Source organism: Hemibagrus wyckioides, linkage group LG27 (genome assembly GCF_019097595.1).
Source record: "Hemibagrus wyckioides isolate EC202008001 linkage group LG27, SWU_Hwy_1.0, whole genome shotgun sequence".
NCBI classification, from domain to species: Eukaryota; Metazoa; Chordata; class Actinopteri; order Siluriformes; family Bagridae; genus Hemibagrus; species Hemibagrus wyckioides.
In genome coordinates, this window is record NC_080736.1 from 14,893,877 (window position 1) to 14,919,250 (window position 25,374).

Genomic DNA, 25,374 nt, shown 5'->3' on the forward strand with positions numbered 1-25,374 from the left:
CCACAAAGACGAAGAATCCTGATCTCGATCCTCTGTGTGTGTGGAAACGGATCAGGTTTCTATTCTTTCGTCATCTCTTGATTACAGAAACATGTGGAGTCGATCAGGCCACTCGCTGAATGACCCAGTGACCTCTGGGCCACGAGCGAAGCTGCTGATGGCCAGGCGGCGGGCCAAAATCGGTCCATCGTGAGTCCTGAGGGGATTCCGTGTCCTTCTGGTTGAGGGGGAGGGAGGCGTTTGAGGGCAACCAGGGTAATTAGTCCATTTCCATCTTAATGCTACAGTATTTCCAATTTGCCCAGCTTGGTGAGTTGTGTTGCCAGACCAGGGTCCGGTGAGAACTAGAACCACATGTTGTGTGTGTGTGTGAAAAGAAGAGAATACTACCTCCTTCAGGCCTCTGGTGATCAAATGAAACAAGGCAATCTGTTTAATGTTCAAACGGCATTCAACAGTGCCCCAAAGCTCTGAACAAAAACATGGTCGTATATGTAAATAAATGCAAAAAAACAAACACACAAATGCTGTCGGTGATCGGTTGTAAATGTCATCAAGAGACGTTAAGGTCACAGCAGCTGTAAAGTCTGTCCAGGAATATAAACAAATCCAATAACATGATTTAATAACACATGAATAAATCTCCTCGCGCATGTGGAGCGTTGGCTAGAGAAAGACACGCATCAATATCCTTTATATTATATGGACAAGTGAGCCATGCTTGTGTTAGATCTATTAGGAAAGTTATATTACACAAATCTTAAAAACAAATGATATATATAAGGGATGCAGTGTGCACAGTGTTTTAGTGTATTAGCACTCAGGAAATAAATAAATGGAAAAGCAGAAGCTTTTCATCTGAGAGCAAAAACAGAAAAAACCACAACAGAACAAAAGAGGGAAAAGAAGCTCGTGAAATAACTTACCCAAACTTTCAGCTTTCCTCCTCTTCTACACACCGGCCCTGTCTGTGTATCCTTAAAGGGCAAATTTAAAAAGATCGACGCACTTTTTTTGCCCCGGTTTTTTCCACCCAGCTGCGACGCTCCGCTTTCAGAAACAGCAGCAACTGAGCGGCGTTAACAAAGCCCGAGCCGGCGCGCGCGCTGAATGGGCGACGCGTAATTAGCATGGGGGGCGGAGTTTTGATGGGAGAGAGGGCGGGATAGAGTGATGCGGTGGGAGTGGTTATAGTTGTCAGAGACCGAATTTATATTCACAGAGAAAAGCTATTACACACACACACACATACATTATATATATATATATATATAGAGAGAGAGAAAGAGTTTTGAAATTTGTCAAGATTTTATTATATTTATATACCGTAACACACTGCTGTCACGTGAGAAATAAAATCCCAAATTTTCCCACATCCCATCGACCGCTTGTCATTAGGAAGGAACCAAATAATCTCATCTCATTAACATCGGAAATCAATTAGAAATACTAGAAATGACTAATCCTAAATGAACAAGAAAAGCATATCGGTCATATGAGTAAATAAAATAAGGTTGGTCAAATTTGCACCTTGCTGGTCTTAATTGTGTGATTTTTTTCTTTAGTTGTAGTAACATTTTTTTCCTTTTGAAAATAAGATTCTTGTATTAAAAAAATTTTTTGTTGTTGTTGTCCTTTTGTTTTTTGTTTACTTTCCTCCTCCATCAGGTGTGTCCTGATACCCCCTCCTTCCAAAAACAAAGGCAAGCCCTTAGGGTAAAATATGTAATTCGGAAAGCAGAGCATCCCCCTGTTGCCTGTTGTTTTTGTATAAAAAGCTGAAAAAAATCCCGACTGATTGAAGCCGACTGAAAGAGAGCCATGCCCGTTTGAGGAGGGGTTGGTGGGTAAAACGGTTAGGGCCCCGCAGACAGCTCCTGGGACGAGGGAGCGGGTGGTAGAGAGGGGGCGGGTTTCCGTAACCCAAAGCCTGATCCCTAATCCCAGGAGAACTGGCTGATGGACAGCTGTAAGCAGGCGAAGAAAGCAGGGGAAAAAATGGCATGAGTCGCAATGTGACACTGTCCTGAAGCCACGTTTCACAGAGTTGGCTTCACAGCTTCTAATTTTCAAAACCCAGAAATCTGAAACGTCTTTTTAAGACATTAACCTTCTCTAAGGGAAGAAGAAATCTAGAGCAGAGGTGGCTGTGTATCTAAGGTAAATAAAGAAAGCCTGGCAGGTAGATTAACTGTAAGAAAGAAAGACAAAGAAAGAGAGATTACACCGAGACAAAGGAAAGGAAATGCTTTCAGAAAGATAACGAAAAAGAGAAAAGGATTTACAAAGACGCCAATTGTACAATTTATTAATAAGATGAATTTGGGCATTAAATTTTCCTAAGATTTAGATAATTCATTGTATTAAAAAACACTTAATTTTTTTATTAAGCAAGCAAAATGATATAAAAGCCACCTCAGTTCCACACTGCAAAAAATCATTTTCTATTATTTTCTCTTTAATTATTCAAATACAAGAATTTCCCCAATGTATTAACAGAGGTTTTGAAACTAAAGACTTTCAATAATTTTTCTCCCATCACCATAAATAACCAGGGAACAAATCAGCACTATTACATGCGCTAACGAGGTGACACTGATGACCCACATTCACACAACACTCTCATGAAAAATGCATTAGAGAAGCAAATTCAGAAACGCCTTCCTCCTCCTCCTCCTCCTCCTCTTGGTATGCATTAAAGATACAGTATTGAAATTCACCAATAAATCTAACTATATATATATTTAAATTTGACATAAATATGCAAACAAAATGAAATACCTAGTAAAAACGACAATATTAAATCAAAAGCACCAGCACTGAATATGATAAAAACCCATAACCTAAACCTCTCTCTCTCTCTCTCTCTCTCTCTCTCTCTCATATTATAGACGTGTTGTTTGTTTATTAGCAGGTATTTGTATTACATGTGTCTGATCTTTAAGAATAAGGGTGACAGGCAGAATTGCATCAACTATAGGGGGATAAAGTTGATGAGCCATACAATGAAGCTATGGGAAAGAGTAGTGGAAGCTAGGTTAAGGAAGGTAGTGGAAATTTGTGAGCAGCAGTATGGCTTCATGCCCAGAAAGAGCACAACAGATGCAATTTTTGCTCTGAGAATGTTGATGGAGAAGTATAGGGATGGTCAGAGAGAGCCCTGTGTGTTTGTAGACTTGGAGAACGCGTATGACAGGGTACCAAGAGAAGAGCTGTGGTACTGTATGAGGAAGTCAGGAGTAGCAGAGAAGTATGTCAGAGTGGTGCAGGACATGTACGAGAGGAGCAGGACAGTGGTGAGGTGTGCTGTATGTCAGACAGAGGAGTTCAGAGGGGAGGTGGGACTGCATCAGGGGTCGGCTCTGAGCCCCTTCCTGTTTGCTATGGTGATGGACCAGTTGTCAGAGGAGGTCAGACAGAGGTCTCCTTGGACAATGATGTTTGCTGATGACATTGTGATCTGTAGTGAGACCAGGGAGCAGGTGGAGGAAAACCTGGAGAGGTGGAAGTTTGCGCTGGAGAAAAGAGGAATGAAAGTCAGTCGTAGTAAGACTGAGTACATGTGTGTGAATGAAAGGGAGGGAAGTGGGACAGTAAGATTACAGGGTGAAGAGGTGAAGAAGGTACAGGAGTTTAACTACTTGGGGTCAACAGGCCAGAGTAATGGAGAATGTGGGAAAGAGGTAAAGAAGCGAGTACAGGCAGGTTGCAATGGGTGGAGAAAGGTGTCGGGAGTTCTGTGTGATAGAGAAATATCAGCAAGAATCAAGGGGAATGTGTACAAGACAGTGGTGAGACCGGCCATGCTGTATGGTTTAGAGACAGTGTCACTGAGGAAGAGACAGGAGGCAGGGCTGGAGGTAGCAGAGCTGAAGATGTTGAGGTTCTCTTTGGGAGTGACAAGGTTGGACAGGATTAGGAACGAGTACATCAGAGGGACAGCTCATGTTGGACGTTTGGGGGACAAAGTTATGGAGGCCAGATTAAGATGGTTTAGACATGTTCAGAGGAGGGAGAGTGAGTATATTGGTAGGAGAATGTTGGACATGGAGCTACCAGGCAGGAGGCAAAGGGGAAGGCCAAAGAGGAGGTATATGGATGTAATAAATGAGGATATGAAGCTAGTGGGTGTAAGTGTTGAGGATGCAGAAGATAGGGATAGGTGGAGAGAGATGATTCGCTGTGGCGACCCCTGAAGGGAAAAGCCGAAAGAAGAAAAAAAATTGTATTGTGTGATAGATGGTCCTCCAGTATCATTATTATCTGCATTGAGATGTCACTACACCGCAACATGGATTAATAAGACTGCCAGATTCAATTCCGGTTTAAAGTCCAAATCAACAATTGTGTTAAGAGTAAGTGAACTGATCCCCAAGTCACCTGCATAGAACTTTAACCCATGAGCTACTGTTCTTCCCTTCTTTCATTCTTTTTGTATTCCTTTCCTTTCCTAACTGCAGTACAATATAATCTCAAAGCTTTCTTTTTCTTTCTTTCTTTCTTTCTTTCTTTCTTTCTTTCTTTCTTTCTTTCTTTCTTTCTTTCTTTCTTTCTTTCTTTTTCTTTCTTTCTTTCTTTCTTTCTTTCTTTCTTTCTTTCTTTCTTTCTTTCTTTCTTTCTTTCCCTCATTCCTTCCCTCCTTCCTTCCTTCTTTCCTTCCCTAGTTCCTTTCTTCCTTCATTCCTACCTTCCTTCAGTTCTTCCCTAGTTCCTTCCTTCCTTCCTTCAGTTAAAAAATAAAAATATACAAGTCACTTTTCGACAAATCTCTGATGTCCAAATGCAATCATTCAGTGCAACTTCCTCACTTTTCATTATATAAACTGTAAATCATTTCCTTCTACTCTCTTGTTCCCTTTCCCTCACTTCTTTTCCTTCCTTCTTTCTTTCCTTTCTTTCCTTATGTTCTTCCCTAGTTCCTTCCTTCCTTCCTTCCTACCTTCCTTAGGTTCTTCCCTAGTTTATTCGTTCCCTCCTTCCTTCCTTCCTTCCTTCCTTCCTACCTTCCTTCAGTTGTTCCCTAGCTCCTTCCTTCCTTCCTTCCTTCAGTTAAAAAATAAAAATATACAAGTCACTTTTCGACAAATCTCTGATGTCCAAATGCAATCATTCAGTGCAACTTCCTCACTTTTCATTATATAAACTGTATATAATAGTACAGTTAGGAACTGCCTCATAATAGGAACTGCCTCATAAACGAGTCTCATAAACACACATTCAGACTGAGTTAAATCTACTTTACAGTGCGCCTTAATGACGGTGTTGTGAGTTTATTGCATTGCGAAATGATGGCAATAAAAAAATTCAGACTGTGTTTTAACTCATGCATTTGAACAAAAAAAAAAAAACAGTAGAGCATAAAGCAGCCTTTACACACACACTCACACACACACACACACAATTTTTTTCTAGAAACTTTTAAAGAAGTAAAAGATTATAAGACAGCATTCTCCAGCTAAAAAAAAAAAAGGATGAAAAGAAAAGAAAATCTGCAGGAAGTGTGTTGCAAATTGCTCAAAGGAGGGAGAACTGATAGGAAGCCTACAAGACACACATGACCACCACAGCCATCCATCACACTCTACACGTTACGGTCAGTTTCCATCAATTACACCCAGCTTGTGTGTGAGGAAGCGTTCAAGCACAGGGCCAGCAGACGGAGATAAAGCTGTGCGGCTCCTGATTTACGTCCCGCTGGGAAACACGGATATGTGCAGCTCGGTGAAGAATGCGTGCTGAGTGTAGCCTGTTAAAGTATACGCCGTTAAAAAGATTTAGTGGACCAGGCGTTAGCTTTCAATGAGGCCATTTCCCTATTTTAGTGAGAAATGCTTAATATATATATATATATATATATATATATATATATATATATATATATATATATATATATATATATTATTTTTATTCAACCATTTATTTAAAGACTTAACTCTGATTCACAATGTAACAATACTTTCTTTAAAAAAAAGCCCACTTTTTTGCACAATTGGTCTGTTGTTGGTCTTTAAAACTTTTCTTCTGAGCTATATGACATTAAATAAAACATAAGAATGTGAGCCGGATCATTTTAGTGCTTTTAAATGCATAATTATGTATTATTTTTTGATTTATTATCATCTTTATTGTTATTATTTATGTATTCATTTATCTCAGCATTTCTATTTATTGTAACTATTTTTATTCTACTTTTTTTTTTTGCTTATTCTATTTTTTATTCTACTTTTTATGTCGAATCTGTTCCACCTTATGTCGTATTTGGCCTGCATATGTGGCTCAACTTGAATTTGCAAAAATCTGAGTGATTGAAATGTTTTTAAAATATGCTATAACACCGTTATTGGGTAATATGAAAACATTAAAAGGACAATATTTAAAATAAAACAATTATAGAGTGAGAATATATACGACAATCTTCAACCAACATCCAATCAAAAATATTCTCTAGAAGAAGGCGGCCTAGAATTTTAGGATACTGTTTGCATAGACTTCGGGCTGACTTCTGGTGTGTTTTTACACATACACACACAATCTGTATTTTTAGAAAGATACTCTAAAAAAAATAAATAAATAAAAAAATAAAAATAAAATAATAATAATAATATTACATGCTCTCCCTGTGCTTCAGGTGTTTCCTCTGGGTACTCCAGTTTCCTCCCCCATTCTAAAGACATGCTGGCATCTTTACATTGTCCATGTGTGTGTGTGTGCGTGTGTGTGTGTGTGCAAGGTGTCCAGGGTGTTCCCCTCCTTGTGAGTCCCCTGGGATATACTCCAGGTTCCCTGTGACTCTGTAGGATAAGTGTTACAGAAAATGGATAGACGGATGAAAGACTGATAAGTGTGTCTAAAGATTTGACATATTTTTTATCATGACAATAGACAGAGAGAAAAATCATGAGAATTATGTTGTATTATGGCATATATAATTTTTCTCCCAGTCTCTCGGATATTCCGGGTGTCAATAACAAAAAGTCAGTTTCGCATCCACGATAAGAGTTAAACAGTAATTTTGTGTGTTATTGTAAATGTCTTGTCACTAAACACACACCAGGTGATGATCACAATCCTGATCACAAATCGTGGGCACACACTTCCGACTTGAAGCTAGCATAAAGTAATGTCTGATGTGTGAATATGATTAGAAAGAATAGAAGAAAGAAAGGCATGAGAGAGAGAGAGAGAGAGAGAGAGAGAGAGACAGAGACAGAGAGAGAAAGAGATCACAGTAGCAGGTAGGTAGAGAACACTTAACATCTCAGCGTATTATTATTCTGTTATTCATATTAAAGCAGATTCAGTAATTACTATGAATTTTAATCAGTGGCTCAAACTAATAGAGAAGAATTGCAGCTTTGAAGGTGTGATTAAAAAGCTCTGGAGATCCTGATTTATTTATTTTTTTAAATTTATAATGAGCATTTTATATTCATTTCGTTTTTTTCATGGATGTTTTTGTTTTGTTTAAGATTTCTATAAACTTGTCTTTACTGGATGTAAATTTTGGATCATTTTGTCATTAAAAAAATCAGAACTACAGAGAAAAACTGGGATTTTTTTTGAAGATTTAAGTATTTTTAAACAAATATATATACATTTATTTAGAAACAGTACATGTTCAAGATTCAGCCCAATTTCTATATTTAAATGTAAGCAATCTTTATTTATTTATAATTCTTTATTTAATTTTTCCTCTTTTTACATCAGACGATCTAAAATCCAAAACGGATCATCAGGTTTGGCCCAAACTTGTGGTATCTGTGCCGGATGGAGTGAGTCACAGTGTCATTAAAGGAAAAAAGGGAGCAAACCAAACACCAAGAAACTCTGAAACTACTACAATTCAGACACTGTGAGAAGATATTGTCTAAGAAGAACTATTTATAGATATAATCAATATGTTGTATTATAATCACATGTGTGAAGAGTAGCTATATATATATACACTATATTGCCAAAAGTATTCGCTCACCTGCCTTGACTCGCATATGAACTTAAGTGACATCCCATTCCTAATCCATAGGGTTCAATATGACGTCGGTCCACCCTTTGCAGCTATAACAGCTTCAACTCTTCTGGGAAGGCTGTCCACAAGGTTTAGGAGTGTGTTTATGGGAATTTTTGACCATTCTTCCAGAAGCACATTTGTGAGGTCACACACTGATGTTGGACGAGAAGGCCTGGCTCTCAGTCTCCGCTCTAATTCATCCCAAAGGTGTTCTATCGGGTTGAGGTCAGGACTCTATGCAGGCCAGTCAAGTTCATCCACACCAGACTCTGTCATCTATGTCTTTATGGACCTTGCTTTGTGCACTGGTGCACAGTCATGTTGGAAGAGGAAGGGGCCAGCTCCAAACTGTTCCCACAAAGTTGGGAGCATGGAATTGTCCAAAATGTCTTGGTATGCTGAAGCATTCAGAGTTCCTTTCACTGGAACTAAGGGGCCAAGCCCAGCTCCTGAAAAACAACCCCACACCATAATCCCCCCTCCACCAAACTTTACACTTGGCACAATGCAGTCAGACAAGTACCGTTCTCCTGGCAACCGCCAAACCCAGACTCGTCCATCAGATTGCCAGATGGAGAAGCGCGATTCGTCACTCCAGAGAACGCGTCTCCACTGCTCTAGAGTCCAGTGGCAGCGTGCTTTACACCACTGCATCCGACGCTTTGCATTGCACTTGGTGATGTATGGCTTGGATGCAGCTGCTCGGCCATGGAAACCCATTCCATGAAGCTCTCTGCGCACTGTTCTTGAGCTAATCTGAAGGCCACATGAAGTTTGGAGGTCTGTAGCGATTGACTCTGCAGAAAGTTGGCGACCTCTTCGGACTATGCGCCTCAGCATCCGCTGACGCCACTCCGTCAGTTTACGTGGCCTACCACTTCGTGGCTGAGTTCTTATAATACAGCTGACAGTTGACTGTGGAATATTTAGGAGCGAGGAAATTTCACGACTGGATTTGTTGCACAGGTGGCATCCTATCACAGTTCCACGCTGGAATTCACTGAGCTCCTGAGAGCGACCCATTCTTTCACAAATGTTTGTAAAAACAGTCTGCATGCCTAGGTGTTTGATTTTATACACCTGTGGCCATGGAAGTGATTGGAACACCTGATTCTGATTATTTGGATGGGTGAGCGAATACTTTTGGCAATATAGTGTATATAAAATGAAATATTTTATATATATACAAATATGTTTATTATATTATATTATATTATATTATATTATATTATATTATATTATATTATATTATATTATATTATATTATATTATATTATATTACATTTGCATGTTTATTTATTTATTTTTTATTATTTATTTTTTTTATTATTTATTTTATTTCTGTGTCCTCCTTTAGTATACCATAATTCTGTTGAATTCCAAAAGCAAATTGCTTTTCTATAATTGCCTCTATATAATAGTGTCAGTATATAAAAGTATGTAAGTATAAAAGTATATAATCTATATATAAAATATACTATATATAATGTATTTAATAATATAAAAGTCTATAAAAATGCCTTATCTGATTTACTGGACTGTAACACAGCGTTTTGTAATACTTAGAGGTAAAGCAGGAAGGAACTTGTCTTGAGGACTTTCCATAAAAATGTAAATGTGTCTATTCATGGGATAAAAAGTATTTAAAGTTGCTCATTAAAAGAAACTGGTATCATGGGCATGTTGCTGTGGTATAAAAGGAAAAAAGTCCTGCTATGGTTAAATAACCTTCAGAGCAGTAACAATAACCCTATATTCATGTTGGATTGCATTCACGATGTATATTAAAGCAGTGACATCAGACCAGTATAACCAGTATGGCACAATACCAAGTTCTAAAATAATTGTAAATAATTCTGTTTCTAATATTACGCAACACTGTTAAGGATGGTGACATCACACACACAAAAACTTGAGAGATGCCCAGATAGTTTACTTATTTTGAAAATATATAATTATTATAATTTTTTAATCATAAATTGATTTAATCTTCTTGGAAGAGTCTTTAAGCTGATATCATCACATACCAAAATAAAATTGTATTAGTGGGTTTAAAAGGAATTACATTCTCCGAATGCAAACGTGTCAAATCCTGACAGAAAAACACAAATCTTTTGCGCCATCTAGTGGAAAGTGGATGTACTTACAGCTGGTTCCAGGGAGCTGGAGGCTGTGTTTGGTCAGGTGACACCAGCCGATGGGGAAGATGTCTCTGGAGTAGTACTTGCACCAGTAATCGAAGGCTCCGCGCCAGCCGTCAAACATGACAAAGACCTCGTCTCCTCGCACCTGTCCGACGGAGGCGGGGCAGATCAGACTTGGGTTCTTCCTGTCCACTGCTTCCAGCTTCATTCCCACTCTGAAGTGGTTTTGTAATGGCTTGAGTGGCTCCTAAACAATAACCAATAAACAAGAAATAGTTCAGCTCAGTAGAGGGATACTGAATATAAGTTAAAAAAATATATAATCCTAATTAGCCTGTTTAGCAGTAATAAACCTTTATATGATGATCTGTTGATGAACACATCCAACAATATCAAATTTGCTTTGGTTTAATTGTTGCTCTTACCAGGTATGTTTACATGCGACCAAATAATCCATTATTAATCGGATCAATAGGATTTAAAAGCCTTCATGTAAAACCTTCAATCGAACCAATTCAGCTCCATCCATCAGACTGACAGTAAGGTACAGATATGAAGTAATCCGGTTCATTAAAAACAATCAGCCATGTAAATGCATGAATCAGAGTAATTTTTAATCAGATTGAGACAATACTTCGCACAGTTGTGTGTGTGTGTGTGTTTATTTACATCTTACAATGGTGCAGACGTTTTGTTCGGAAAAGACTTAATGTACAGTGAGGGAAAAATTTTTTGATCCCCTGCTGATTTTATACGTTTGCCCACTGACAAAGAAATGATCAGTCTGTAATTTTAATGGTAGGTGTTTTTGAACAGTGAGAGGCAGAATAACAACAAAAAAATCCAGAAAAACGCATTTCAGAAAAGTTCTACATTGATTTGCATTTTAATGAGTGAAATAAGTATTTGATCCCCTATCAATCAGAAAGATTTCTGGCTCCCAGGTGTCTTTTATACAGGTAAGGAGCTGAGATTACAGTAGGAGCACTCTCTGGGAGTGCTCTTAATCTCAGCTCGTTAACTGTATGAAAGACACCTGACCACAGAAGGAAGCAATCAATCAGATTCCAAACTCTCCATCATGGCCAAGACCAAAGAGCTGTCCATGGATGTCAGGGACAAGATTGTAGACCTACAATGAGATGGAATGAGATACAAGATCATCGCCAAGCAGCTTGGTGAGAAGGTGACAACAGTTGGTGCGATTATTCCCAAATGGAGGAAACACAAAAGGACTGTCAATCTTCCTCGGTCTGCGGCTCCATGCAAGATCTCACCTCATCGAGTTTCAATGACCATGAGAACGGCGAGGAATCAGCCCAGAATTACACTGGAGGATTTTGTCAATGATCTCAAGGCAGCTGGGACCATAGTCACCAAGAAAACAATTGGTAACACACTACACCGTGAAAGACTGAAATCCAGTAGCAAGGTCCCCCTGCTAAAGAAAGCACATGTACAGGCTCATCTGAAGTTTGCCAGTGCACATCTGAATGATTCAGAGGAGAACTGGGTGAAAGTGTTGTGGTCAAATGAGACCAAAATCCAGCTCTTTGGCATCAACTCAACTCGCCTTGTTTGGAGGAGGAGGAATGCTGCCTATGACCCCAAGTACACCATCCCCAGGTGACAGGACAACTGCACCACATCAAAGGGATGATGGACGGGGCCATGTACCGTTAAATCTTGGATGAGAACCTCCTTCCCTCAGCCAGGGCATTGAAAATGGGTCGTGGATGGATATTCCAGCCTGACAATGACCCAAAACACACGGCCAAGGCAACAAAGGAGTGGTTCAAAAGAAGCACATTAAGGTCCTGTAGTGGCCTAGCCAGTTTCCAGACCTTAATCCCATAGAAAATCTGTGGAGGGAGCTGAAGGGTCAGCCACAAAACCTTAATGACTTGGAGAGGATCTGCAAAGGGGATTGGGCCCAAATTCCTTGAGATGTGAGATGTGTGTAAACCTGGTGGCCAACTATAAGAAATGTCTGACGTCTGTGATTGCCAACAAGGGTTTGACACCAAGTACTAGGTCATGTTTTGCAAAGGGGTCAAATACTTATTTCACTCAATAAAATGCAAATCAATGTAGAACTTTTTTGAAATGTCTTTTTCTGGATTTTTTTTTGTTATTCTGTCTCTCACTGTTCAGATAAACCTACCATTAAAATTACAGACTGATCATTTCTTTGTCAGTGGGCAAACATACAAAATCAGCAGGGGATCAAATAATTTTTTCCCTCACTGTACATGGAAAGGAATATTTGAATCAGATTGCAATTGGGTACATGTGAACAGTACTTTCAGAATTTGAAAAATTAATTGTATTTACACAAACCAACTGTTAACACTTAATTGCAGGCTTGAGTGGGTGCAGTAATAAAACAATTAAAAAAAAAATATTACATTTGCACATTACAGGACTGTGGCACACCGTACATATAACAAACATATATGGCACATTCCACTCCCGCTTATACACAAGAGGACTTGTGCACATCTGCACTTTAAAGATGGACAATACCACTGCTTCTCATCATCTCATCACCTATTTCATTTCACTACATGACCACCCCGTACTGCTGCTACTGCACCTTGCACATTATTGCACACTATACACTTTATATAGTTCTGAATAATACAGTTGTGTGCATTTTACATTTTTTATATATATTCTATATTTTCTGCCTTCCCTATTTATATTTTATTTTATTTACCTATTGTGGAAATTTGTAGTTTTTATATTTTATATTTCGTATTTTATATTTTTTATATTTTACATTTTATTCTTGTCTTTTTTTCTATCCTTATTCCTTTTTCATTTTAAAGGGTCAAACAAACAGTAGTGTAAGCATTTCACTTCATATCATACTGTGTACGATTATGTATGTGACTAATAAAATTTTAATTTGAATTTGAAAAGTTATGCAGGTAAGAACCCAGGGTTTAGGAAAGTACATTGTGAAACGTCAGATTACGAAGAGCCAGGATTAATTGTTAACCCTGGGTAAAATATGAGCAGTGTGAAAAGTCAAGCAAATTAACCCAGGATAAACCAAGACCCAGGACAAGCCTTAATAGGTGTTAATACTTTAGCATACTGAATTACCGGCACATTGCTAAAGCTGATCAAACATAACATTATGACCACCTGCCTAATATTGTGTTGGTCCCCCTTTGCTGCCAAAACAGCCCTGAACCGTCCTGCACTGTGTATTCTGACCCCTTTCTATCAGACCAGCATTAACTCGGTTCAGTCTCGGATCACACGGGCCAGCCTTCGCTCCCCACGTGCATCAGTGAGCCTTGGCCGCCCATGTCCCTGTCGACGGTTCATCACTGTTCCTTCTTTGGACGACTTTTGACAGATACTGACCACTGCAGACTGGGAACACCCCACAAGAGCTGCAGTTTTGGAGATGCTCTCTCCTTTAGTCCTTGTCCTTTATCAAACTCGCTCAAATCCTTACACTTATCCATTTTTCCTGCTTCTAACACATCAACTAATATATCCCACCCACTAACAGGTGCCATGATGAGGAGATAATCAGTGTTATTTACTTCACCTATAAGGTGAAGTAAATAAAGTAAATAAAATCTAACCTTTTTAAATGCCGAGGCTGGTGCTATCTCTGCTCCACTTAAAGTTCTTAACAGGAACATGGGCCAGGATGACGCATTCATTCGGAAACCTAAGAGGAAGTCCATAATTTACAGAAAGATTCGTTACAAGTACATAATCACTTCCTGTTGAGCACTTCCTTAAAGAAATGTCCCCTTACAAAATTCCTCACCATGTCATTGAGTAAATATGTGGAGAATGAAACAGGAATCATACCTAGTGGTGGCTGCAGCATGTCTCCACTCTTCTCACACGTGCCGACTGGCTGAATGTCCGAAGAGTCGACCAGCCGCCAGAAGTCATTGGTGCTGTCGCTGCCGTCCAAGCGCAGGTGCAGACGTGCTCCCATCAGCCCCATGACAGTGGCGATACACACCGAAGTAGAGTTCCGTGGGTCGTACGTCTCTACTTTCATACCCACTTTGAAGTCGTTTGTGGGAGGAATCCTGGACTGAAGATATTAAGAGCACTTTTTACAAAAAAAAATGTAAGAGATTACAGAGATGAACTCAATCAATCAGTCAATCAGTTTCGGGTTAGGGCATCGTGATAAATGGTATAAATGATCTACAGTATACAGGAGAAATGTAATTTAATAAATGAAAATTAATTTAATTCAGACAATGCTGATACTTCTGGTAGTTTTAAGGGTTCGTAAAGGTGCCATAAGGTTAATAACCCAAAGCCTAAAAGCTGAATTTTTTTTAGAAATCAATAACATGATGAAAAAAACATTAATGTAGAAAAAGTCACTAAATTGTATCATTGCACCTTGTTGCTGTACCATTGTATCTTCTGTGCTTTTAGAACTTTTTTCCTTTAAAAGATGCATATTATTTACCTTTAAAGCTAAATCTAAATGATGACCTTTTATTCAGCATTAATCTTATAATGCATAGTACATCATCATCATCACCATCATCATCATCTAATAGAATTTTACAGCTGTGTGTGTGTGTGTGTGTGTGTGAGTGAGTGAGTGAGAGAGAGAGAGAGAGAGAGAGTTTTTTCAGCTGGACTGAAAGGTTCATACTTGTCTAAAACAGCTGGGGGGTGCTGGGGTGGATGAAGTCTCCTTTAAATAATTCTCCCAGCTGAACGGCTCTGCGAAACACCAAAGAGAAAGAGAGAGAGAACGAAAGAGTGAGAATGAGAGAGCATTATAATAAGCATTAGGTGCTTTACAGTATGATAAGTTTGTTCAAGCTTTCTGGTGAAAAAGACTGGACTGTACCACTGTAAGTCTGTAAGGGGGTGGATAGGTCACTCTTTGGGTTTTCGTGTTTAGCATCTTTTTTGGCTGTGATAAGAAAACGTAATAGTAAAGTAAAGCAGAGACAAAAATTGCATTTGAAATAAAAAAATTAAATTATATATGTAAAGGTGAGGTTACCTTTCTGAGGTGTTTTACCCATGATGTCATCAGGCACCTTGGTGAAGAGTGGAAATGTCAGGGAACAGCACAGTTACAACAGCGACATCCTAATGAACAGAAAGTGAAAAAAAGAGCAAGCTGAAACATAACATCAGGAAGGAAAAAAAGAGTTTTTCTCAAAGCCAAAACTAAAAAGTCACCGATTCATCCGTGTTCCTGCTTGTGCACCTCTTTAATCCTCAGAGTCTATCTACACAGTTAGATTTACTGGCTGGCTTTACACCCTACGCACGCTGACCCTCAATCCGTATTTCCAGTGTTATTTCTCTCTTCCTGAATTGCATCGAAACAGCGTTCATTTCCTCTTCAAGACAAGCGTCACTAAATCACCAAACCGAGGCATGAGCTGGAGGCAGAGCTTTCACCTAAAGAAGTCCAGATGGCTGCACGGATCAAAGCGTTTGCTCAGGTGATAATTCACAGAAGAAAATTGGCCACAGCTGAGACAGTGTGCAAGATGACAAGGAATCGGGGGAGATGTCTTATTTTCTTCCGTGCATTACTCTCTTTTCAGTAAAAAACAAGACAACAGACATGGTGAATATTTTGAATTCAATGCCATTTTGTTCAGTGCCTTGTATTTATATCTGTTTATAATCTGCAACACCAGTTAGCTCTTTTCCTCGCTTACGTTATAGCAGCTATAAACAGTCGTAGCCTCCCAGCATCTACATGTAAATGCAAACACACACCCCCCCCCCCCTTATAGTGGTTAGTGGTCAGTCTGGAAGAAAGGGACAGGATAACACCTGAAATCACATTAGATCCTAGATCAGAATTTCAGTTTTATCCTGTTGGATATTTTAGAATCTGATTGGAAATCGACTTGTATTTTTATTTTGAAATAATGTCCTGTTATTGGAAGTTAAAGAAGATGCTTCAGAAGTTCTTAAAGATTTTCTTTCCATAAAAAAAAATCATAAAGACTTATAAGATAAGCTAAGATAAGAAACTTGTACAGGATTCTGATTAGAATTTCTATCATATATCATATGCACTAATTCATCTAATATTCCCATAGGCAGTGTCTTATTAGGATACAATTTGTACAAGATTATTAACAGGATCTGTTTGAGTTTTAAGTCTATATGGGAATTCAATTAGATATTTTTTATTATTATAGTCCGAAAGATGTACTTTTATACAGTCATTGTTATTTTTTTTACTAAACAAACTACAATGTGGGCAGTGGAGTGGTGGCTCAAGTGATTAAGGCTTTGGCTTGTTGCTCAGAAAGTTAGGGCTTCAATCCCCAGCACCTCCACGCTGCCACTGTTGGGGCCCCTGAGCAAGGCCCTTAACCCTCTCTGCTCCAGGGGTGCTGCATCATGGCTGACCCTGTGCTCTGCTTTCTTCTTCTTCTTCTACTTCTTCTTTTTTTCTTGACCTATATTAACTTCTCTTCGCTCATCGACATGCTGTAACATTATAACAACACTACCATTAGGATTTCTAAAAAATATAATTGAATTTCCTTATATAGTCCTGAAAAAGAACCCAAATGAATCCAATTTTTAAAATCGCTTTAACATAGGTACTATAAGACAGGAATTTTACAGGTATAGATCCAAGATATGACAGAAATTCTAATCAGAATCCTATTCCTTATTGGTTTTATTTGGTTTCTCCTTTAGAATTTTTTTTTTTAACTGGAACTCAAGTGAATGCCACAACTGAGTAAATATTTATTTGCAATTAAAGGATATGAAGTTGCAATCACATGATAAATTGCTGTCTAACATGATGCCTCCAGAGTTGTTATAGAAAATCTGCACACAATAATCAGTCAACACATTCTGACCAGACTAGAGAATTCAGCAGCGTTGGATTAGAAATTAAAACTAAAAACTGTGAACATGAAAAAATGTCACAGAAACAAAGGGTTATGTTGCTTAAGTTTTGCAGATGAAATTCAAAGTAATGTGATTTAATGCATCCTTTTAGTCCACCTTTTAGCCCTGAAAAGCAAGCAATCAGGAGTGAAATCTGTTTAACTGCTTAACATACTAACAATTCCTAACTAAATTCCTAAAGCATTCATACAAGGCATTATATTATAAATTCTATCCAAATAAAATTCTATTATTTAGAATATACCTAATGGTAAGATGCGATATAGGAAATAATGTCCTACCATTTTTCATTCGTTCCATCCTTTGAAAACCTTCCAGAAACTTCCAATTTCTGTCTACATTTGTCAAAACAAAACAAAAAAAACAAACAAAAAAGAAGCAAAAAATGTTGGTGAAATGTCTTCTGAACCTCCAGCAGCAGCAGCGAGGCCGAGCCCAGGTGATGTGGAGGAGCAAAAGCCCACAAACGGAAATCACTAATCTATTCCTGCTGGAGAAACAGAGATGAACCTCTAAGCCAAGGTTTCCATTCGCTAGCTCTCACCTTCTGTCGTCTCGGCTCCTCACCCCACTCACACACACTCACTCACTCACACACACACACTCTCCGGCTGTCCCTCTGTTCCACAGTGTATCCCATTCACTCGACTGTCATAAAGATTCCAAACTGCCGTAAAAAGGCAATTCAGCGTGTGAGTGTGTTCCTGCACCTCCCAATTCCTCCTGTTAACAGATGATTCCTACGTTTCGTTGGTCATCCCTCCATTCAGAGACCCCCCTCTGTCTCCAACCCACAGGAAGCTTTCCTTTTAGCATGCACAGCCACTTTAAAGCAGAGAGGGGGGATGCCAAAGCAAACTGAGCACTGCAGTAAGGATGGAAACACAAATGCCTGAAGGATTTCTAATAGGAATAAAAAAAAAAAAAATGTTAGAAACTGCGCAGGTTGTATTATATAAAGTGACATGTTTTTAATGCCAGATTTCAAGTCATTTTTCAGTCATTTGTGTTAGTGTGTTGTCTAAGTGAAAGCACTGAAAGCCTACAAATAGCCTACACTTTTAGAAAGAAATATGAATTAATAAAAAAATAAATAAAATAAAATATATAATTTAATTAAATAATGAAATACATATATATTAATTGACATTATTTTTTCAAGACATAAAAATTATTTTAGAGTTTTTGAGTAATTTTATTATTATTATTATTATTATTATTATTATTATAGTTGGTCCCATAAATATATAAAAAAATAAACAGACAAATAAATGAATAAATAAATAGCAGTGAGCAGCCTTTGTTTTCATGTAATAAAAAAATAATTTATATTTACAATTTTGTTGTCTGTCTTTTTGGGTAATATGAATTGAAAGTGGACAGATAAGACAATAAATAACCCCCCTGAATCGTTTCACCCGCAACTGTATTTCACAAGCACCTTCTTAGTCTGAATCACCAAAGTGCACTTAAAAATATCAGTTCAGATGCTTGTGAAATATAAGAGGCGTGTCACTGTATCTAATCACCTGACCTAACTGTTACTGACAGGCTGCTTGACTCAATAACTACAGCCTGGGCTAAAAGGAAATCAGCCCCAGCCTCACTTCCGTCCACAAAAATCTAAATAATCTGCTTCATCACATTTGTTAACAGCAAATAATTAGACGAAAAAAAAGGCAAAAGCTTATAAACGATTACAAATAGAAAAATACAGAATACAGAAATACAAACAAAAAAAACTCTAAGAATTTAGTTTTTAAAAAAAGAAAGAAAAGAAGCACCAATAAAATTGTTCAACATATCAGGAAGAGAGACAGAAACACATGAATATCAGAATATTAGCGAGAGAGAGAGAGAGTGTGTGTGCGCGTGCGTGTGTGTGTGTGTGTGTGTTTGTGAAAGAGCCCCGGTAATAGCAAATAAACAGATTCGTGGCGGCTTCTTTAATCTGAACACACACACACACACACACACACACGAATCCCTGTTGTGTATGACAGAAGGACAGAAGTGGTGTTCAGGCTTACATACCGTTTAGACACGACTCTGCTTTTCTCTGCTGTCAATCCGAGCTGTAGGTCGCCATTAGTCGCGCCACCATCCGCGCATGTCCAGCATTACACCATCCACTGTGAAGCATTTAGGGACTTTATTTTTTATTTATTTTATTTTTATTTATTTGTTTGTTCGTTTATTACGTTGTCACCTGGAATTAAATTTTGCAACAGATCACAAATGCATTATTATTATTATTATTATTATTATTATTATATTTTTTAATTTATTTTTTTTTATTATTATTATTGGCCTGCTATTTTTATTCCATTCTATTAAATACATTTTAACAAACTGGAATATATTTCTTAATTTAATATAATAATATAATACTTTTGCTATTATATAGTCATAATACTATATAAAAACATTTGTGGAGTATACTAATCAACATATGTATATAGTTTATATAATTAATGAATTATACTTAATATAACTGGTCCAAGTAATTAAGACATAAGACCAGTTTGAATCCATGTGACGTTTTCAGTCAGACGGCTAGGAGGTGCTATAAACTAGCTTTGGGTTTAGTTCATCAGCGTTGCAGTAAAGTGTTTCCTCTACTGAAATACTTTCATGAAGTTTATTGTTTGTCAGATTTTGGTTTAGGATTGCAGTGGATGCATTAAACTTTCACGTAGCAGTTACATTATAACAATTAATAATTAAAGAGATTCTAAGATCTATCATCCCTGATGATGATGATGATGATGATGATGATTATGATGATGATGATTGATGATCTAAATTTACATACACTGACACACTAAAATTATAGTACACTATAATAGGAATTAATTTCATATTAACGACACTGCGAATACAGAAACGGTCCTAAATTGCTCTCTACACCCTACAAGGGCGCACTACACACTACATAGGGAATAAAATATTGCTCTCTGCAGCTTATGTGGCTCATTGCACGTGCAATAAGGACAAGGAACCATGATTCGGAATTTGTTTTTTTTTTTTCAATTGTCAGATTAAAGGGAAAAAATGAATTCAAAATTAATAACTACAACAACAACAATAATAATAATAATAATAGAAACAACAGCAAAACAACAATAACATAATAATAATAATAATAATAATAATAATAATAATAATAATAATAATAATAATAATAATAATAACATTTTTAACCCTGTGAGTTTTAGTGGTAAGAAATTGTCCTCAACCGAACGGCGCATGAAGTCCCGCCCCCCTTGGAACGAGAAGGTCTCGCGCAGGGCTGTCATTGGACAGGAGCCCGTCGCTCAGGGCAACAACGCTTCGCCTGTATCGCGTTGGGTTGCTTGTCAGTGGACTGGAATGGAGGTAGAGAGGATTGCAGCTGTAATGAAGGGCTCCCGTTGCAGGTGAAAAAAGGAGAAGAAAAAAAAGATGCAAACGTGCTTCCGTGACAGTGAGAGAGGAGTGCGCGTGCCACCGTCGACGTCCTGAGTGAGTGTGACGTTGTCACGATTAGAGATGTTTTTTTTGGTTGATCATACCGATTGTTGCTGCACCTGGTTTGCGTCCAGTTCGTTTTTTTAGAGATAGAGATGGTGCTGGTGAGACCATAGGCACATCTCTGGCGCTCCCTGCCCACACACACACACACACACACACGATACTATGCGTTTAGCTGCAATAACCTGTCATGCCAATTCAGGCTGCAGTATCTCTTCTGAACATTGCTTTAAATTGGATGCCAGTGCATGCTTGTGTGCTGTATCGGTGTCGAGGCGCGAGGATGATTCCTCGCTTCCTCGCGCATCCGTTATGATCTTCATCATCATCATCATCATTGGCACAAACGAGAGATATTTATGCATAGCACACATAGTATAATGATAGAACTTCAATCCACCCACTAACTGTTACAGTGCATGCATATAACAACACACACACACACACACACACACAGACACACACAAAATGCAGATGCACCCCCCACCCCCATGCATTAAATGTATTCTTTGGTGTACAGAAGGACGACATCATCTTATCATCACCAAAGGGTTTTGAAGGAACGTTATGGAAACGTGGGTGTCTTCAAGGGCTTGCCGTTTCTCAGTCAAGCCGAACCAAGATTAATATCAGACCCAAACATTAGTCCAAGCCAGAGCCAGGACTCGGAGGATGCAGTGCATCCGAGGTGGCAAGTATTTGCTTATGAACCTGATCGGTATGGTGTGTAGCCGTTCACCATCTCTCCGCATCGCAATAATCCGTCACTTGGTTTGTGTTCCTGCTGAGAAACAATTCAACACAACCTGTGTGGCCTTGTAATGATCACATCACTGAGCCAGGCTCTAGCTAATGGACTCTATTTTCTGAAATACCACTCGTACACTGGATTGTCATGCACATGATGGGTTTTTTGCATTATCCTAGATGGAATGGTTATGCTAAATTGCCTTTAGGTGTGAGTGTGTGTGTGTGCAAGTGTGTGTGTGTGTGTACATGATGCCTTGTGATACACTGCTCTCCCATCAAGGGTTTATTCCTTCCTTGCTCCCAGTGTTCCCATTGGTAGGATCTGGATCCACCACCAACCCCCTAACCAGAATAAAACGTTTACCAAAGATGGAGAGATGATTATACTATACATGCTGTACAGTCCGTTTATATTTTCATGGTAGACATGATCATCCCATCCCATCACACTCTCCCTAAAGATTTCCACTCATGCCCCAGCCTCTGTGCTTGAGGATATTGTTGTTTCTGCTGTCATCATAAAGACTGTCCTAGGACTCTCATTCACAACCTGCTCTTACTCAGCATCCTTTCACACTTAATACTGTTGAAAAAGATTTATTATCCTGCTATCTGGTGTCACCCAAAAGAGGAGGAGTTTCCTTTGGAGTCGGGTTTCCCTCAAGGATTCTCCCTCGTGTCATCTCAAGGAGTCATCGCTGTTATATCTGGTTTACTCTTTAGGGATCTAGATCTACATCTGGATTTCTGTAAAGCCACCTCAGGACAGTGTCTACTGTTAAACGTGTTACACTAATTAAAATAGAAAGCTCCATGGAGTCCCTGGTTTGGTGTATGTGGGTTTCCTCCAGGGTCTCCTGTTTCCTTCCAACTCCCAAAAACAAGCTGGTAGATGAATTATCTATGTGTATTTCCCACATTCTAGGTGTGTATTCCCGCTTTATACACAATATTCCTGGGATCCGTTGTGACCCTGACCAGGATAAAGCAATTAGTGGTTAGCATGTTTGCCTCACAGCTACAGAGTCTGGGGTTTGATTCCTGCCTCCACCTGGTCCTTGGAGCTTGTGTGTTCTCCCTGTGCTTTGGGTTTCCTCTGGGTACTCCAGGTTTCCTCCCCCAGTTGAAAGGCAAGAGTTGTAGGCTGATCTAAATTGTCTGTAGTGTATGAGTGTGTGCAGCCTTGTGATGTGCTGGTACCCTGTCCACATTGTCCCCCGCCTAGTGCCACAAGTCGCCTAGGTTTCCACATGACCTTCCAGGTTTCCACATGACCCTGTATAAGATAAGGAAAGCTTACTGAATATACTAAGCTAACTGCTGCTATGTTACCTTTATATGTTTACAGATTAGACAGACAGATTTTTTGTGACCTTCCTATATGCTGTAGGCTGTAGGTCCCAATTGTGGTATCAAAACAGCTCTGAACTTCTGAGCCACTGACTGAACAAGATATGCTGTGGTGTCTGGCACCAAGACGACAGCACCAGAGCCTTTACATGCTGTAAGTTGTGAGATGCCTCCATAGATCAGACATCCAGCAAGACCTGGTGTTTTGGAGATTGTCCTGAACTCTCTGTCTATGGGGTGGTGGTAGCTCAAGTGGTTAAAGCTCTGGCTCGTCTGGAAGATCGGGTTTCAAACTGCACCGTCAAGCACCATTGGGCCCTTGAGCAAGGCCCCCAACCCACCCTGCTCCAGGGGTGCTGCATCATGGCTGACCTTGCGCTTAGACCCCAACCACCAAGGATGGGATATGCGAAGAAAGAGTTTCATTGTGCAGTAACGTATATGTGATAAATAAAAACAACAATCTATCACATTTTAGCTGTTGTCAGAATCGCTCAGATCCTTACACTTGCCCATTTTTCCTACGTCCAACACATTAACTTCTCTGTCTGATTTAACCCAAGTTATTGACTTCATCTCTCAGTTTTTTTAATGTTATGGCTGATCACTCTATGCTATCAACGTAATCATAAACCATCACATTTGTAAGGCACTTCACCATCAATGCAGTTGGCGTAAGCTGTGTTTTTTTTCTTCTGCATCACTAAATAGCTAGTTTGCTAACTAATTCATTCTATTTGTTTGGTGACATTTGCTTCTTTACTGACTCCAGCGAATTTGTTGTTTTATTTATTGTATCTTTAAACATTAGCTAGTTTAGCATTTTTAAACCCTAGTTCACATGAACTGCCTGCTACTAAACAGGACAAGAATGAATTTAATATCCAAAAAGGTGTGTCTGGTACATTAGTATTAGCTATTATTAGCTGACACAAAACCAGTTTCCCCACTTAGCATAAAATATCATAGACATTATACCACTGAGCAGATTCAGTAAATTCAGATGAGATATTCAGCACATGACCTGGATTTATTTCTACTGCTTGTTTTATACAAGGTAAAATATTTGAAATTGTATCCAAAATTGGCTGACACTATGAACTCAGATGGAAAAATCCCTCTCATACTTTCCACCATAATCACGTTGTCCCATCTTCATTATTTCATTATTTTTCATGGTTATGGTTTATTAACATGGCTTTAAGTTCCAGAGATCCAGCAGCAATACTTGCCAACAATTAAGTAAATATAAAAGATGGATCCTTTAATTTGAGGATTTTAGACATTTATGTTTAGTTTGGAAAAAAAAACATTACACCTTTACACCCTTATTTACACCCCTTTACACTTTTACACCTTGATTTTTACACCTCTACACCCATTACACCCTTATTTACACCCCTTTACACTTTTACACCTTGATTTTTACACCTCTACACCCATTACACCCTTATTTACACCCCTTTACACTTTTACACCTTGATTTTTATACCTCTACACCCATTACACCCTTATTTACACCCCTTTACACTTTTACACCTTGATTTTTACACCTTTACACCTCTTTACACCCTGATTTACACCCATTTACTCATTTATACCCTGAGTTACACACCTTTACCCCTTTATACCCTGATTTACACCCCTTCACACCTTTACATCTTGATTTTTACACTATACACTCTGATGTACACCTCCTTACACCTTTACACCCTGATTTATACAGCTTTACACCCTGATTTACACACCTTTACCACTTTATACCCTGATTTACTTTGATTTTATCTTTTCACCTTTATTTTTGCACCTTTACACCCATTCACATCTTTACATCTTTGATATTTTTAAACCTATATTGCTTATATATACTTCCTGGAATGTTTATTTCCAGCAGTAATTTAAGAGTAATTTCCCTGGTATTCACCTTCCAGAAAGACCCTAAATCAGTCCCTCCAGGATTATAGAGCTTTTTTTTGATAAAAAACTTTGTACTCATTACTGATCAAAGAATGACGCATTGTACAGTTTACAGCTACATAATATGAAAAAGTTGTCCTCTATTTCTTTTTTTGTCAGAAATAAAAGTCCTCTATCCCGAAGGCTTGCTCGTAACACGTACCGAAGTTCACACATTTCCTTACAGAAAACATGAGAAAATCAATGACCTGTTCTGTATCTCATTTACAGTCAGCCACCGTTGTTCACGTTGTCCCTGTATATGTTGTTACAAATGGGCGCATGAATCCAAAACTGTGATTTGCTTTGAAGCCAGAACTACTTTCAGAGCTGCTCTTATACTAAAATAATCAACACCTTCTGATCATTGCAAAAGGTTTAATGTAAGTATCTCTGCTTACAGTTCCATCTAACAAGTCTTTTGTGTGTGTGTGTGTTTGTGTGTGTGTGTGTGTTTCAGTGAGTTTCTGTTAGAAATATGGGATTAATTTCAGGTCTCAATGGAAACATCATTCTGGCTTTGATGACCCGTTCGAGTGGCACGTGGTGCTGCATGTCCTGACCACCCTCTTGCTGCGGACACACACATACACACACACACCTCTACCCCTGCCTTTTGACTTGATGAAGATTCGCCTCATCGGTGATGTGATGAATAAATTTGAGGTCCTTGGGATTGTAGGAGAAGGTGAGTGCAAAAACGAACCTTTCAGAGAAGATTGATGAAACACAGGATTATTT

At 38.6% G+C, this 25,374-nt stretch overlaps 2 protein-coding genes across 6 annotated transcripts in view; one reads left to right on the top strand and one right to left on the bottom strand.

Moving 5' to 3' along the window:
- Nucleotides 1-19,137, bottom strand: part of scml2 (Scm polycomb group protein like 2) — a 29,889-nt gene extending 10,752 nt beyond the window's left edge. The window contains exons 1-8 of one of the 4 annotated variants that reach the window (XM_058382204.1): nucleotides 19,099-19,137; nucleotides 17,346-17,967; nucleotides 15,170-15,258; nucleotides 15,011-15,076; nucleotides 14,810-14,880; nucleotides 13,993-14,227; nucleotides 13,758-13,846; nucleotides 10,156-10,399 (exon numbers count right to left, since the gene is read on the bottom strand). In XM_058382204.1, coding sequence (XP_058238187.1) covers nucleotides 10,156-10,399; nucleotides 13,758-13,846; nucleotides 13,993-14,227; nucleotides 14,810-14,880; nucleotides 15,011-15,076; nucleotides 15,170-15,191 — 727 coding nt within the window. In that variant the 5' untranslated portion in view covers nucleotides 15,192-15,258; nucleotides 17,346-17,967; nucleotides 19,099-19,137. Of the gene's footprint in view, nucleotides 1-10,155; nucleotides 10,400-13,757; nucleotides 13,847-13,992; nucleotides 14,228-14,809; nucleotides 14,881-15,010; nucleotides 15,077-15,169; nucleotides 15,259-15,351; nucleotides 15,464-17,345; nucleotides 17,968-19,098 lie in introns of those variants that run through there. The other 3 variants (XM_058382206.1, XM_058382208.1, XM_058382205.1) reach the window with 3 other exon arrangements.
- Nucleotides 19,138-20,400: 1,263 nt separating this feature from the next.
- cdkl5 (cyclin dependent kinase like 5) overlaps nucleotides 20,401-25,374 on the top strand; it is a 43,647-nt gene continuing 38,673 nt past the window's right edge. Inside the window, exons 1-2 of one of the 2 annotated variants that reach the window (XM_058382166.1) lie at nucleotides 20,401-20,568; nucleotides 25,094-25,321. In XM_058382166.1, the coding sequence (XP_058238149.1) occupies nucleotides 25,258-25,321 (64 nt within the window). In that variant the 5' untranslated portion in view covers nucleotides 20,401-20,568; nucleotides 25,094-25,257. The remainder of the gene's footprint in view (nucleotides 20,569-25,093; nucleotides 25,322-25,374) is intronic. The other variant, XM_058382167.1, reaches the window with a different exon arrangement.